This window comes from Trichoderma ghanense (assembly GCF_004382785.1).
Source record: "Trichoderma ghanense strain CCMA-1212 chromosome Unknown scaffold_4, whole genome shotgun sequence".
NCBI lineage: Eukaryota > Fungi > Ascomycota > Sordariomycetes > Hypocreales > Hypocreaceae > Trichoderma > Trichoderma ghanense.
This window is the reverse complement of record NW_027395667.1, coordinates 1,551,239-1,566,882: the sequence shown is the minus strand read 5'-3', so window position 1 is coordinate 1,566,882 and position 15,644 is coordinate 1,551,239. Positions and strand designations below refer to the sequence as shown.

The following is a 15,644-nucleotide window of genomic DNA, read 5'->3' as shown; positions in this document are numbered from 1 at the left end:
GACTTTTGCGCTTCTAACCCGCATGGAATGACGCTCATTTCCCATGTCTCTCTCTTTTCTTTTTTATGTTGTTTGCCCTGCATCCAGGTGCTTGTTGACCAGCCTGGCGACCGCGGGCGCGTCTAGGACGACGTGGTGCCAACGGTGTTCTTCGGAGATTGATTACAGGCCTTGAAGCAAGCAAGGCATGGTGTTGTTCGAATCGTGCGGTGCCTAGCATTATAGCAGCCAGGCCTAACAAGCCGCCAGTCGGAACAGTGCTCACCACGCTGCCTTGCCTCGTCGCCCCTTCTTCTGAAGACGGCGTGGCTGAGGATATGAAATCAGTCATGCAGCATTCCGTTCATCCTGTAGTGTGACCAGACAAGAATAATTCGTCACATGCCTCCTCGGCCGCGACGGAAAGAGAGGGCGAAAGGAAAGAGGAGCTGCATGCTCCAGGGCGGCAAGCGTCCCAAGTGGTTTTAAACAGTCTGCTTCAGGAGTTGGATGAGATGACACAAAGCAGCGGTGCCAAGTACCTCATCCAACATACAGGTAGAGGAGGTGCAAGTACGCAGCGTCCGACAACCATCATGCATCCCATCCCATCGGAGTATACCAAGATCATCGAAGGAAAAGCACTGTACGGGGTTCGCTGCCCTCCATCTGGTCGTCGTTGTCGTGTTTGACCGGAAAGGCTGATGGAGATCGACCCCCATCACGTCGATGCACGACATGCCGTCTAGACGCGTCTCCAGCGCTGAGCTCGCAGTTCAAGGCACCGTGTGCTTGATGGAGGGTAAGGGATTCGAGGGACCCGTAAATGAACCGTGATTCGCTAGAACAGAGTCGTCCTAGCACGCTCTCCGCAGCGAAAAGCACACTGTTGGAACGGCTTTTGCTAATCAGCCTCTCATCCATTGGCCTTGAAGATAGACGGCGGAAAGAGGGCGGCGCGGAAGTACCTGGCAGTTGTCGGCCTCTAGCACTTGCACATTGCCTCGGCGTTCTTTTTGGCCAACCCGGCGGCAATGTGCTTGTTGACAGTGCCTTGCAGGGGCGGAAGAGACATCGCCCAGGTAGTCGTAAATGGCAGTTTGACGCCAGATGCTGTTGGTACCTTGCGGATAGTCATCGACTGCTGCTCTGTAACCCTTACCCGAAGGCAGGCAGCACCGCGGGCAACTCATGTTTGTGACAGCCTGGGACCTTTCCTGCCCCTCCCGGGGTGGCGTGACTGAGACAGCGGACGAGACGAGAGCCTTGCAAGCGTTCCTGCTATGTAGTAGTAACAGTTTGGACTACAAGACGAACACACTGCATACGTGTACGCACCGGTAGATGGGGGCCTGGTGCAGCGATCGAAGCCTTGAGCCGATTGCTTGACAGCAGCCAGACCGCCTCTGCCCCAACGATCACACTCAAAGCCACTCGAACCTCTTTACCCCCTGGTCGGCGAGGTGGACAGTGTGTTGTCTGATTTCGGTGGAGGCCTTGCGGGACACAACGATACAAAACTGGAGCGGCCGGAGAGGACGGAGCAGTATTCGTACGAAGTGGTTTGTCCTTGATATGATTGCTCCGGAAACTAATGTCAGGTCAGGCACCCGCCGACCACGACGCGCCGAATGGAGCAAGGCACTTTACTCAGAATATCAATCAGAGTATCTTCAAAAACCTGGCACCTGGTAGGTTTGAGGTAAGGCATGTTTGTAGCACGAAGGACGAAATACATTCGACGTAGCATGGAAGCTTTGTGTCTCACAAGGTACTGTCGCTAGCCCTTGTCCGAACAAGCTGCTGCGCCCTCGTCCAGATTGGACATGAGATATTTCTGCTGTGCTCTCCTCATGTGCTCACGGCATGTTCTTGGTGCGAAGAGCGGAAGGAACAGAGCCAGACATGAAACAGTGTACGACAGACCGGTTGGGTATGGCAGACTCTTTGCAGTGAGATACGAAGGAGGCAAAAGAGTGGCCCATATCAAGGCCCGGGTTTTCCGTCATCAGGCGAGATGCGGCAGTATGGCTTTGCGTATCACATCTTGAGAGAGAACGAGGTATGGCCGCAAGTGCTTTGTAAACTTCAGCCCCCTGTTCACCCCTCCTGGGAGAAGGCTTGAGCTGTTGACTGCCGTTGTGCACTTTGTTCTTTGTATCTCGTAATAGAACTTCGTCTGTTTTCGTCCCCTCGTACTAACATCGTATTTCTTCCGCAAACATTAGCTCAGTACATAGAGACGACGGAGAGGATGTGGGTAGCAGATCATACGCAAAGGTAAGCCACAAGGACCACTGTAGTGACTCAGCAATCTCGCCTCCCCTCCCGCCATCCCGCCACCATCAATAGTGGCAGTATGACTTGGTAACAGAACTCCAAGAAAGAGTAGAGGTCATTCTGCTATAGTGGGAAAAACCCGGCACGAAGAAGCGAGCTGAGACCGGGGATGGAAAGCATTTAAAACCTCGTTTGCCTTGAGTTTGCTTTTTCCTGTCTCAGCCGCACAGCACTTGTCGAGAGCACGATCTCCGTACAAACAAGGAGGAAAGAAGCACTGCACAGTACCTGTCAAAGGAGCCAGACTACCTGTACAGTATGAGGGATAATGGGAAGTCGTGAATGATCGCTGCCTGCCACTCATTGCCTCATTGCCTCGCTACTTCACCAGTGTCAGGGTCCGTGCGTCGCCTTGGCAGCATTTACACATTCAAGCACTGGCAAGAGCAACAAGACAGTCATTCAGTTGGCAGGAGCAATACGCAAAGTGCCAGAGACGACGCACATCAGACTAAGGTAAGGTAGAACGACAAGGGCGAAAGGGATAGATGCGCAGAAATACCCAACAAGAGAAAAGGCAAAATGTGGCTTGATGGCAAGGGGCAGGAAAACAATAGCAAGCAAGCAAGCAAGCAAGCAGACAAGCAAGCGGAACGGGCAGTGTCAGGAGCACGGCAGCCTGGCACGAAAACAGAAGCAACCTTGAAGCTGCGACCAGGGATAAGCGGCCAAAGGTCTTGATGCACTAGGCCTGGCAAGGAGGCCACCAAGCCACCAAAGATTGCGCTTTGCCCTGTGCACACGCAGTGCAAGGGATGACTGTATACCTCTTCTACTTCGCACTCCATACTTGGTATTGGCGTCAGTTCTTACCGCGATGTTTCCCGTCTTGTCCTCTGTCGCAAGATATAGGAGGATTATGACTGTTGAGATCCCATTTCGTGAGGCACCGACGATCCAAGCACTGCTGTACGTCAGTCACGAGTACGAGATAAGGCGCAAAGTCCTCAGAACGTGTCAAGGCAGGAAAGTCGGCTGCACCGACCAGGTACCTGTACTCGTCCGAATGCACTGGAAGTTGCAGTGCCTGCGGAAGCTGTGGAGAGCCAGCATGGAGGCGGAATCTGCGCCAGCAACCAGGTGTGCTGGCTGGGCCACTGGAGCGTCCGCGCCTGCCAGCCATTCGCCAGCCACAGGAGGGGAGAGAGGGGCGGGGCGCCTTCTGGAGCCATTTTGGGCCAATCAGCGCACGCCAGGCCGCAGGTTGAAGAAGCAAGCGGCGACGAGCCAGCCGTCTCGATGGTTGTTGCCCATCTTCGCAGCGCCTCTCGACGTTTCCGAGCGCAGCTTCCAACTTCATGTTCCTCACCTCCCAGCTCTCAAGTTCGTACCCGCTACGGAGGACGTCGTCGTGGCACGGCGTGTGCTGCGGTGCTGTGTACCTTGCGCAGAAGACGCTCTGGCACCTGAGGCACTGCCGGTGTGGTGCTAGGCTTGAACCTTCTCTTGTTTTAGTGCCGGACCAGGTTAGACCGCGATGAGTAAAAAAAGGTCGAGAAAATCCAAGGTGCATCATCGCATGCACCCCCTTGCGCGTCTCTCCAAAGTCCCAAAGTCCCCAAATCCCGTCGCATGTATCCTCGTACCCTCGTACCCCGGCTCTCCTGTGCTCCCGCACCTGGTGTCTCTGCGTCCCGCTTCGCATTTCCTGACTGGCTGGCGGCGCCGCAGTCCGACTCTGGCCTCTGCCGGCCATTCAAAAATATGCCACGACCCCCATGGCCATGATCGCTTCTGCTTCTCTTCCCCCATCGAACGTCGCCATGGAGTTCGCTATCGCCCTGTATTAACCTCGCCAGCGACTCTCGAAGTCTGCTCTGGTGCCTCTCTACTCTACGGCGCATTTCATCGTTTCTTTACCTGTCTAATACTGGGAATCTCTTCGTTTCTGTTTCCTTTCCGTCCCGTCCCGTCTCCTCTCGTCTTGTCTCTTTTCTCTGGCTGTTTCTTATTGCACTTGCTCTGCCTGCCCTGTGCTGTCTTTCTGGTATTACTCTGGACAACGGCGCAACCATACACACACCAGCCGGCTCCATCGCATCTTTCTGGCCTCTTTTTCGCCCCTAGCCAACACAACACAAGCCATCACCACTCACCGGTCCTGCTGACCTGGAGAAATACACGAAAACAGAAGAACAAACAAAACGAGGATAGCCGTGCATTGCTGCCTGTGCTACTCCTTTGACCGCTCCCTCGCCGGCTCCAGGCCCTTTCTTGTGTCCTCGTGTGTTTTTTCCAAATCACTCGACTCCCTTTCCCTCCCTTTGTTATTTTTTTTTTTTCGGTGGGCGAATCGACTCACTCGGCCTCGCCACTCACCTACAACTGCTCAGTTGACGAGTGCTGTGGCCCCGGCTCTCCAGGCGCTGTCTCACTCACTGTCACTGCCTAGCCTTAGCTGCTCGGGCGCTGCGCTCCGAAATCGCCAATTCGGCGGCCACCTGCCCAGTCAGTCGCCACCGCAGCGCGAAAGAGTCACACAGCCGACCCAGCGCTGCTGTATCCACTCCCTGCCAGGCGTCAAGGTCGCTATTCCTCTCCCGCCACGCCGCCAGGCTGTCACCTCCAGTCGCCGCCTCGCTTCAGCCCCTAAGCCTCCAGGCCACGCTGCGAAGAGTCACATCTCACTCGTCGCCGTGATAAATACAAAGCACGCTGCCTGCCGGTGTCCTGCAGCCTCACAGCGTCCAGCTCCTCAGCCCGTACCTGCATATTCCATCTCGATGATCCCTGGTCCCGACTCGACCCTCGCAGCATCCCTGTAGCCGCCGTCGCGTCGACAAGACCGAAAGCCCGTCCTCCCTCACAGCCACAGCACCATCGTCATAGGCCCAGGGCCCCGAGCAACAACACAACCGACTTCAACCGGCCTCCGACTTTTGCGCCAGATGATAGACTTGCTCTAAGAGTCTCATCAACCCCCTTTCACAACCAGCCCGCCAGAGCATTGGTTTCGCGATGCCTCTTGCAACCTACAAACTTACTTCTCCAGTCGCCGTCTCAGCTTCGTCCACCGGTCTGCTCGTTCGTGAAAAGTCGGCTCGCATTCTTGTCTAAAGAAGGCCTTCCTCTTTTCATCTCGGACACGCTTCTGCTGGCAGTGCATTCGCATCGTTGAATGCTATTGCTGCAGAGGCAAGCAACCACGACTCGGTACATCCTCGAAACTGTTACAATCCTTCCGGTTGACTTAGCCTTGACGGCGACTGGAAACACGCACGCTGGCTTGACAACATACAAGTCTGCTTCACCCCAGCTCAACGACTCCTATACCTCTGAAATCCTACGATTCTATAACTGCATCTTCTCCCAAATCACATACAACCTATCCAAAATGACGTCTGCGACGACTATCTCGCCCGCCTATGACCCCTTGAGTCAATACGCCCCCTACAACTCCTCCATAGCCTCCTCCGCCTCCGCCTCCGCCTCCTCTGTATGGTCTGGGTTCGACTCTGCCTCCCAGAGCTCAGACGATGCTTCTCTTTCTACCTCATCCGAGAGCGACTCATGCCACTCATACTTTGCCTCTCGGGGATTGTCGACGTCCACCTCGGCTGATCCCGAACTCCTCGGCCGCCGACCCGACATTCTGAGCAGACAGCGCCAACTTCAACAGGTTGCGCCTGTTCCTGTCGTTCCTTCGGAGTTGCGCCAAAATCCCCGACGCACCGCTGCAGCTGCCGGTGGTGCGGGATGTCCTCCGCCTTTACTTTCGCGGCAACCCGATCGCAAAGTGAATTTTGTTGATAGCCTTGTTGGTACGTGCCTCTCTTACACTTTAACACAGCCCGCGATTCGGAGATTCCCTTGCTTAGCCTTTACTTCCGCAGACTCGTCCACTCAAATCGTGGAAGCCATATGGCCCCTGTCTTCTGCCCCATGCCGCCCGGAGCCTGGCAACCGGACCGTGCTGCCGCTGCGCACCTTCATCCAGGAGACGCTTCGGCGCTCGCGCACCAGCTACTCGACCCTGCAGGTGGCACTGTACTACCTCATCCTCATCAAGCCCCACGTCCCCAAGCGTGGCTTCACCGTTGAGCAGTACGAGGACCGCTACGCCGACCGGGCCCTTCAGTGCGGCCGGCGCATGTTCCTCGCCGCCCTGATTCTCGCGTCCAAGTACCTTCAGGACCGCAACTACTCTGCGCGAGCCTGGAGCAAGATTTCCGGCCTCAACGTCCAGGAGATCAACCAAAACGAGGTCGCATTCCTGCTTGCTGTCAACTGGAAGCTGCACATCACGGACGACGTCTTCCAGAGATGGACTGAGATTGTCCTCAAGCACACTCCGCCCCCGCCCCCGCCCCCGCCCTCGCCTGGTGCCCTCTCCCAGACCTTTACCCAGCAGGCGTTGGAGTGGAAGCAGGTCATCCTGCGATTGGACCCGGACCTGACCAACATCGAGGGGCTCCTCCCTTCCCTTCGCGTGCCTGCGAGATCCAGTGATCTCTGCGCACTGTCTCCTCGCAGCATCCTCAACTATCCCACGGAGCAGCAGCAGAAGCACCCACGTGTTCCTCTCCCGGCTCCGGTCACGGTTGAGGAAGCTGGTCGTGTGTCCAAGCTTCCCACCAAGTACCTGCCTGCTGCTGTGCCCTTGGAGCCGACCCCGACGATGGCCCATTCAACCACTCCTGGGCGAATGGCACCCGCAATGGGACCTCTCCCGACGCCTCGTCTGACGCCGCAATCCAGTGGTATCTGCACTCCTGCAGTGAGTGCCGCATCCCACATACTCGGAAAAGGCAACGCAATGTGCTTGGCCGTGGCTCAGGCTGGCAACCTTAGCACTCTTCAACACATGGAGCGCTTCCCCGTGGCCTCCTCGACACCCCCACAGAACTACTGTCCCGCTCGCCGATCTTCCCTTGCCAATTCAATCTCGACCGTGTCCTCTCCCGACTCGATGGTTTCGGATCATTCGCACACCTCTCGCTCGTCCTCCATTTCGTCTGCATCTTCTTTCGCTAGCGCGACCCTCAACGGCTCGTTGACGGCTCAGTCGCGATCCCGATCGATGAAAGCGATGAATGAGAGATCGAGTCTGAGAACGACTATTCAGCCCGTTTCGGAGAGCTATGAAGAGTATCGTTTCACGTCATCCCCCGAATCGTATACCGGCCCGGTTGCGAAACTCGGGGGCCTTTCCGTGGAAACCCCCTTGGCAGGGCAGCAGCGCGAATTGGAAAGTATGTCACGGGATGCCGCTTCAGATGCCGCACGCGCTCTCCAGCATTTGCACAGCCAGAGCATTCACAGCGCCGAGTTCACCCCCCAAGCGCCCACTGCGCCTAAGGCTAGCCTCAAGCGCAGCAGGACCGCGTCGGTCGACCAGCCTTTGCAGGATCATGTCCGCGAGATCCTTCACTACGCACCTCAGGGTGCTAGAAGTGCTCCTTGGCCAATTGCTCGCTCGCGGCGACTTGATGGATCAGAGCCGTACTTTCAGGTGCCTGTTCTCCCCAGCCCAGAGGACACGAGGAAGCGGCTTTGTTGCTCTGCCGAAGCGGTCAGTGGCTATCAGGCGGCAACAAGCAACCACGCATACGGCCTCCGGGAGCCAAGCTTTTGGGGCATCCTTAACTGAAATCTATACGGGGCATTTGGTACATTGTCAAGCTTCATACGCGAACCGTTTTCTCCAAACAATCTAATGCTATTCTTCACGGATCCGGTCTGGGCCGTAATAACCGATCCTGTCATTCGTTTACTCCCTCTTTGGCTGCGCTTTTGTTTTTTTTTCCCTCGCTTCCCTTTGTTAGAAGAATCTACGGTTCACATGGATGGCGCTCGAGGGGGGAGGCCAGGGGCGTCTCGTTGACAACAGAGCTTTTGATATCGCGCACCTCGGGCAGAGGGTACGTTCACGCAATCATCATACACCACCGGACATGGTATCCAAGGCAACAGCTTCGCCTTGGAGAAAAGTGCGTTTAATCTTTTTACTGTTTCTACATCCAGAAACAAGGGAAATTATATATGGATGGCTACAACGATGGTGACGAAGATATCCTGTAAAGTGTGGAAAGCAATTTGAAGGTCTTTACCCAGCGGTGGGAGAGGTTCGGAGGCTGTTTTGTGTGTTCATTGTACGATTAGAAGTTTTTTTTGATTCATTTGCGTCCTTACCTTTTCTTCCTTTTTTTTTTTTTTGCTCTGCCTACCAGGCCAAAAGCCTCATCCGCTTGGATACCCTCTCTGTCCGTAGAGAGGATGGAGGTGAGCGGATGAATAATCAGACATCATGACGAGCAGTTGTGGCTTTCCTTTGCCCCATGCGTGACGGTTGAAGTGACCAAATCAACACTATCAACCAAGCATTCAAACACCCGGGCACCTGTACATTGCCTAACAACTCTGTCTCAGCACAGGCAGCTAAACAGCTGTAACCGGTTTATCGCGTACATGCGGATGAATACGAAGACATACAGGTAGGTAGTACCTAGGTCTAGGTAAGCGTGTTTCCCCTATGCCGATCTTCTCCTGGGTACGACGTGATGCCGGCACGGTGTATGCTGACGCGGGAGACTTCGGCCTCGAAGGACGAATACCAGGCAGGGAAGAAGAGGGGGTTTGAGAAAGCCATACGCAAAGTTCAGCTCTAGCCCTGCCTCTTACTGGTAGAGATCCCAGAGAGCCCGCGACGGATGTTCTGGCTTGCGTGTGTGAAACTGCCTACCGAGTGAGTCATGGAATTGGTCCCGGAGCATGGGGCCCTCAAAATTCCACTCGTTGCCAGCGTCCTGAGGCCGAGAGCTTGCCTAGTCGGGTAAGCGGTGGCGACTGATGGAGGGTTGCTCATTGCTCGTTGCTCGTTGCTCGTTACTGGTGCTCGGTTTCCATTTACACTGTGGCTCTTGCTACCTACCTAGTACTTAATTAGTGGGCTTGTACGTATCGGCATCCAAAACGAGCTCTGTGCCCCAAGTAGGTGATACATGCCTGTAGCAGATACGCTTGGATAGAGGTCGAAATCCTACGGGAAGCGAGCATCTTGCTTGTCCGAATGAATTCTTCAAAAGAGGAGATTCCTTTGACCGCGATGGAGTCTTTCGGCCCTAGTCAGTTGGCCATCGTGAGTCCTTCACCGGAGAGCCGGACGGGAGGCATTGCTTTCGCGTCCTCATTCACGGCGACATGCAAGATACTATGGGCTAGCCCGGCCAGTCTGCGAGAACAGCGTGAATGAGACGAGCCGCTGCCTTCGCGCCAGGGTCCATGTCGCGGTCGCGACTCGTGTGCGGGTGGAGTGCCATCTGTTGCGTTTCCGATGTCCTCGTCCAGGCTGACGGGAAGTAGACTGGTACATATGCCTAATAACCGCAGCTGTTGTTGAAGGCCCTACGTGTTGCTGCGTCAATGGCCTCTCCGTTATCGACCCGTCATTGACTGCCCCCTTGGTTGGCTTCCCAACGAGTAAAGATATGTAAGTAGTCTCTTGCTCGAAACCGGATAAAGGTCCACATGAGGATCAAACTGGGATAACCGATAGCCATTCTTTCGTGATATTATTGGGGACAAATGAGAATCCCCTCTTCCTCCGCTGCCTATAAGTTGTGCGTTTACGTATCGTAAACCACACATAGATAAACACACAAATACATATGCACACATAAAAAAAAAAGAATGAGGGGGAAAGTGTGAGACAAAGGTAAGGAGAATAGATAAGAGACAGCACGTAGCTGAGGTGGTACCGTAGATGGGGGCCACTGAATGATTCAGCCTCTCCGAGAATGACAGACGTTGGACGTGAGCCAACCATCGGGGGTTATACAAAATTCGATTTTCCGTGCGGCTGATTCGTCTGTTTGTCTCAAGCTTATCCGATACCATGGGGTATGAGCTGTCCTCGCCCGACAGACGTGAGCAGCCTTAACGGAGGCAGAGAGACAGGAAGGTCGAGCAACCACTGGATGGCGAGGTTCCGTTTCGATGTGGGCGTGACAAGGCGAAATATCAACGGACCGTTGTCAAAAAGCCTAACACTGGGACCGTCCTGTGCAGCCGGCTTGCTCGATCGCTTTGCGTGAGTTTTTCAGTGTGCCGCAGCTGTGTAGTTTTGCGACGAGCGTTGTGTAACCACACCCAAAGCTCACCTGACCATCAGCCGATATTGATGCATCGATGCGTTAGATGCTGCAGCATCGGTTAAACAAAGAGTAGCGAACAGCATTCTCAAACATCATCCAGACCTCTGCATTCGCCTGAGGGACAGTGACCCTCCACTGTGCCCTGCATAAGAAAGGTCTGCCCGATGTGTTTGGGAGTCGGATGAGGAGGCGGAACAGGAGAATAACAGCCGGCGGAATACGTGTTATTGCCCGTCCCGTCATCCTGATGACACCATCGTCATCATCATCGTCTTCTCGTACAATCAAGGTCGTCATACATCCGCAAGCTGCAATGATGCCCTGCCAGCGCACGCTTTCAAACGGTTTAGACGTGTGTCGGCAGGTAGGAGGAAAAGGTGGAGAGAAAATCTAGATGTCAGACCGTCGAACCAGGTCTCCTCTATGGTCTGGCATATGCAGCGAAAGGAAAAGAGCGCTTCTGACTCGTCGTAGAAGTTCTCTAGTTTCGATCGGGTCACCTCCCCATTCAATTCGACGCTCCAGTCCGATGATCTCCTTTCTCACAACGTCTGCGGGCAGGCCGTCAAAGACCCAGGTGCGGAAGAGGCAGTTGATGGCCAGCAGGTTGGGCACCTCGGCATTAAGCATGGCGTTGCGAATGAGCTCGATCTTAACCTCCCAGGTGGGCTGGATGAAGAGCTTTTCGCAAGTCATGTAGCCGCCACGACAAAGCCAAAAGAGCTGCCGCTGCATCTCATCGTCCCATGGCCCGGTGATGAGTCGATCAGGGATACGTGTCAGGGGATGGATATCTTGTGAGAACCAATGAATACCTCGGGCTGCAAAAGCCGGCCACTTGACCGCTTGCTGGTAATCTGCCTCGAAGCATTCTCGCGCATTAAAGTGAGAGAATCCCCCGGCATAGTCGTGGCCAACTTCTCGAGCATCATCAACCCAGAAAGCACTGTGTTGGTAGTGGCGCCCTCGCCCATGATTGTCGGCCCAGTTTTGCTGTGCCTGCAAGATCAAATCTATGCTGATCCAAGGTTGATCGAGCACTTGGGACTGTACACACACATAACTGGATTAGCATCATGGATTTTTGACCGAGGTTGGCCGCTTTGCACCACACATGGAAAACACCCAGTTGGTCCTACGGCCTGGAGAGCTTGGAGACAGGAGAAGGACACTACGAACCTGGAATATGGGATCTCCGCCGCACGGAACATGCTGGGCGTCTTGGAGCCAAGGCCCGTGGACTATCGCCGGGTCGGTCGGGATGCCGAACCACTGCTCCCACGTCTCATGGAATGCCAGGATGAAGAGACGCAAAAGTGTAGCCCGCCCCGAGAGCTTCAAGCCAATGAAGTTGCTCACCCGGGGCAGAGAGAGGTTGGCGCTATGAAGAAGGATGCTTTCGAGGATTTCCGCCGGAAGGGAGTCGAGCGTGCTCCGGTGGCGCGTTGCTCGAGTGGCCATGACCGAGGACAGAGACTTCTTAGTCCGCAAAGCCTTGACAGGCGGTTCGCACAACGCTTGAGGTCGGTTCGTGACGGGCGTCTTGCGCTTGCCCCGTACGTGGATCTTGGTGAGCTCCATGAGGAGAGACGGCGGTCGCTAGATATCTATCTGCAACTGCCAAACCGAAAGACATTGGGCATGCCCAAGCCGGGAGAAACCACACCGGCCTGGGGATCGGTTTCTGGGGAGGAATACCAGGCAATTTAAGGTGGAGCCGGAGCCCTTCGCGGCTCGACTACCGACAGCTTCTTGTCTCGTTGCGGTAAGCCCGGGCCAAGACGGCGGTGAATAGACTTCAGCCGAATGAGTGGCCCAGAGGTTGGACGACTTTGTGCAAATGCTGGGGTTCGCTGTGCCGAAGGAAGTGCGTCGGATCGGAATATCAATCGCTGGACGAGGGCGTCCATGGGGTTGTCAGCTCCATGGGCCCGGTCCGGTCAGGCCATCCTGCCTCTCTGCCTCTGCAGAAGAGCGTGAAGGGAGGATGTAACATTGAGCAAATGACGTCGTCAAATTGGGATTAGGGTATGCCGTTTTGAGATGGGCGAGGCGATTTGCAAATCCCGACAACGCAAAGAGTTGACAAAGGAAGGAATGAAAAGAAGCTGAAGATGGGATTGAAGTCGACCTTGTGCAAGGAGTGATACTCCGTACCTAGTTCGTACTTCCCCGTTCTTGCTGTAGCTTATCGTTTGAGGCGTTCCTGCATCTTTCCTTCAGCACATGGGGCGGGCAGACCGGCAGGTGGTCTGTGCGCGTAGATTGCGATAGCGAGTAAATTTTGGAAAGAAACCTCCGCCATCGACTTGATGCTGGATATCATGCTTTAACGAAGTAAGCAAAAGAGGACCGCCGCCTTCTTGTCCCTCTAATTCGTATCGACACATCCGATTCCTCAGATTGTATTACCTTTTTGTGTTATTATAACGACTCTGCTGCTGCATCGGAGGCAGCAGTGCTGCTACAGACAACGCAATCGATTCGATCGATCGACGGCAGATTTGAGAACCAACCACCACAAAAAGTGTCCATGTTGATGCTCTCTTGCACCCGCGCCATTCTGTAGCGATGCAATCCGCGGCATTGCGATCGCCGGTGCCTTCGCGAAGCCTCCTGCGATTCTTGCGCTGCCAGACCGACGTCTCATTCTTCAGTTACAGCTGCGCTCATGGCTGCCCCGGCCGAGTGACGAACGGAGCCTCCGGGCAGCGAGTCGCCCGAGCGCATTCGGCCGTGGCCAAGCCAGGCGACTCCATCCCCTTCACCGAGCTCGAAGCGTCGATCTTCAGTCTGGAGCCACTACAGATCGGAAAGGTGTTCAGAAGGGCCTGCGCGCGACCCCTCAAGAGGAAGTCCTTTTGCACATCGGCCCCGGCGTACCAGAAAGCAGTTGGTGAGGATGGGGATTCCTCTCCCTCTTGGCAGGAGAAGTTATGGGGCATTGGAGCGCGCAGAGGGACCAAGACGCTCAAACCAGACGATTTGCCTTCTCGCGACGAGGCGGATCACGGCTCATCCATGTTCAACAGCCGGCGAATCCTATCCGCCAAGGCGGCGTTGGAGCCACGACTACGATGCACTGAGGTCGACGAGAACGGCAAGGTGATTCTGATGGACGGCGAGTTCAAAAAGACGGAGCTGATTGCAAAGGTACGGTGATGCGCCGCAGCTTCTCCCGACAACAGTCGCAATGCTAATCGAGAGGCCATGGACAAATAGTACGGCTTACTGCCCCGCGATCTTCGCAAAATTGACTCGTCCAATCTCCCTCATATACTCGTGCGCCCTCAGGCTATACTCCTCAACCTGCTGCATCTCCGAGTCCTGATCAAGCGCGATCGAGTGCTCCTGTTCGATGTATACGGCTCCAAGACGTCTTACCCGCAGTCTGCTTTCATGTACGATCTTCAGGGAAAGCTCCAGCAGAAGCCCCCTCCCGGGGTGGTGGGGCTGCCCTACGAGTTTCGTGCTCTCGAGGCCGTCCTGACCTCGGTCACGTCGGAGCTGGAAGCGGATTTCGAGTCTGTGCGAGAGCCCGTCATGCGCGTCCTCAGCGAGCTGGAGGACGACATTGACCGGCAGAAGCTGCGCCAGCTGCTGATCCTTTCGAAGCGAGTCAGCACGTTTGAGCAAAAGGCCAAGCTGGTGCGGGACGCTATCGAGGAGCTGCTGGAGGCGGACGATGACCTGGCAGCCATGTACCTGACGGAAAAAGTGCACGACTTGTACAGGAGCACCGACGACCACACGGAAGTTGAGATGCTGCTGGAGTCGTATCATAAGCTCGCAGACGAAATCGTGCAGGAAGCTAGCAACCTGGTTTCTGGTATCCGGAACACGGAGGACCTGTAAGTTTGGCCTGTTCTTCTCCATTTCATCTTGTCTTGCTGTGATTGATTCTAAAGCTGTGTCACAGCGTACGAGCAATTCTCGACGCCAATCGCAACGCCCTCATGCTTCTGGAACTCAAGTTTAGCATCGGCACGCTGGGGCTGGCAATGGGCACATTCATTGCTGGACTGTACGGAGCCAACCTGGAAAACTTCATTGAGGAAACGAACTGGGGCTTCGCAGCGGTCACGGCCGTATCGACGATCTTTTCTCTGGTTGTCTGCTGGTACGGGCTGGCCAGGCTGCGGAGGGTCCAGCGCATAAAGATGGCGGGCGATGAGCGGCCCCGGCTATCTCGCGGGCAGCCCTACTACGAGGACGGCGCTGCCCTGGGCATCCTTGACTCGAGAAACAGGGAGCTGCTGCTACGGGCGCACATGCAAAGGGCACTCAACAACAAGAAAAAATGGTGGTTTTCGCGATGATTGCACGTAGTGAAGCGCGTGCCGGCCTGAGACAGGAAAGAACGAAAGAGAGAGAGAGAGAGAGAGAGAGAGAGAGAGAGGGAGGGAGAGAGAGAGAGAAGAGAAGAAAAGAAACGGATCGCCATGGCTGGCTGCTCACCAGTCCTTGACCCCCTCTCCCCCTTATTATCGTGGCATAGAGATGGCGACGTGGACGGATATGAATGGAATTTAGATGTACGATCTTCAGCTCTTTGTTTCTGAACGTTACTGTATCGAAGGATAAGTTGAAACAGGATGATTTACGATAGTCTACGGGCAAAATGATGATTGGAAGGGCATCTCATCTCATACTCCGGGTCTGGCTCCTTGGAATGGCGGGCTGGTGGTTGTGGTAGGTGTATTGGAATAGGATCCTTTGCTTGCCACCCCTTGTACAATAAACGCATTCCGCAAGCAGCGGACATAGCAATACAGCAAAACGGCAACACATGTGCAGTATACAACTACTTTGTACAGCAGCATCAGCACACGCACGCTGCCGCATACAGCACACAGCAAGCCATGCAGGAGGCGTGCAGCACACACCGCCCAGAGGACTGCTCGAATGGGCGAATTGCCGGCAAATGCAGTCGCTTAGACACGACACCGCCTCTGCGGGCATCAGGCAACCTGCTTGATCGTGGGCCAATGGCGGCGGTATGCGGGCGCAGGCACAGAAGACGGTGAGCAGCAGCGGCATGCCTGCTGTGCCTGTGCCTGTGCCTGCGCCTGCGCTTGTGCCTGAGAGACGGTGACCATAGCTGCGGCGGTATCGATTGCAGAAGGATTTGGTTGGAATTGGCGGAGAGCTGGGCTTGTTTGTGAACATGTGAGAGAGGGGCAGAGGGGAAAAAGAACGGGAAAAGAAGGGCGGAAAACCCCCCCCCCCCCC

The 15,644-nt window shown here is 55.2% G+C and overlaps 4 protein-coding genes across 4 annotated transcripts; 3 read left to right on the top strand and 1 right to left on the bottom strand.

Annotated features, from left to right (window-relative positions):
* Positions 1 to 3,370: 3,370 nt before the first annotated feature.
* Positions 3,371 to 5,084, top strand: CCMA1212_004679 (uncharacterized protein; the record flags this gene model as incomplete). Its single annotated transcript, XM_073701976.1, has 2 exons — positions 3,371 to 3,739; positions 4,653 to 5,084. 2 exons carry the CDS (start codon positions 3,371 to 3,373, stop codon positions 5,082 to 5,084), a joined length of 801 nt encoding a protein of 266 aa, XP_073559605.1.
* Positions 5,085 to 5,653: 569 nt separating this feature from the next.
* CCMA1212_004678 (G1/S-specific cyclin pas1) lies at positions 5,654 to 7,909 on the top strand (the record flags this gene model as incomplete). Its single annotated transcript, XM_073701975.1, has 1 exon — positions 5,654 to 7,909. The coding sequence occupies one exon, from the start codon at positions 5,654 to 5,656 to the stop codon at positions 7,907 to 7,909; it is 2,256 nt and encodes a 751-aa protein (XP_073559606.1).
* Positions 7,910 to 10,802: 2,893 nt separating this feature from the next.
* CCMA1212_004677 (uncharacterized protein) lies at positions 10,803 to 12,055 on the bottom strand (the record flags this gene model as incomplete). The annotated part of the gene is made up of 3 exons (XM_073701974.1): positions 10,803 to 11,459; positions 11,592 to 12,011; positions 12,047 to 12,055. The coding sequence occupies 3 exons, from the start codon at positions 12,053 to 12,055 to the stop codon at positions 10,803 to 10,805; spliced, it is 1,086 nt and encodes a 361-aa protein (XP_073559601.1).
* Positions 12,056 to 12,981: 926 nt separating this feature from the next.
* On the top strand, positions 12,982 to 14,731 carry CCMA1212_004676 (Mitochondrial inner membrane magnesium transporter MRS2; the record flags this gene model as incomplete). Its single annotated transcript, XM_073701973.1, has 3 exons — positions 12,982 to 13,565; positions 13,635 to 14,263; positions 14,332 to 14,731. The coding sequence occupies exons 1-3, from the start codon at positions 12,984 to 12,986 to the stop codon at positions 14,729 to 14,731; spliced, it is 1,611 nt and encodes a 536-aa protein (XP_073559602.1). The 5' UTR covers positions 12,982 to 12,983.
* Positions 14,732 to 15,644: the final 913 nt, after the last annotated feature.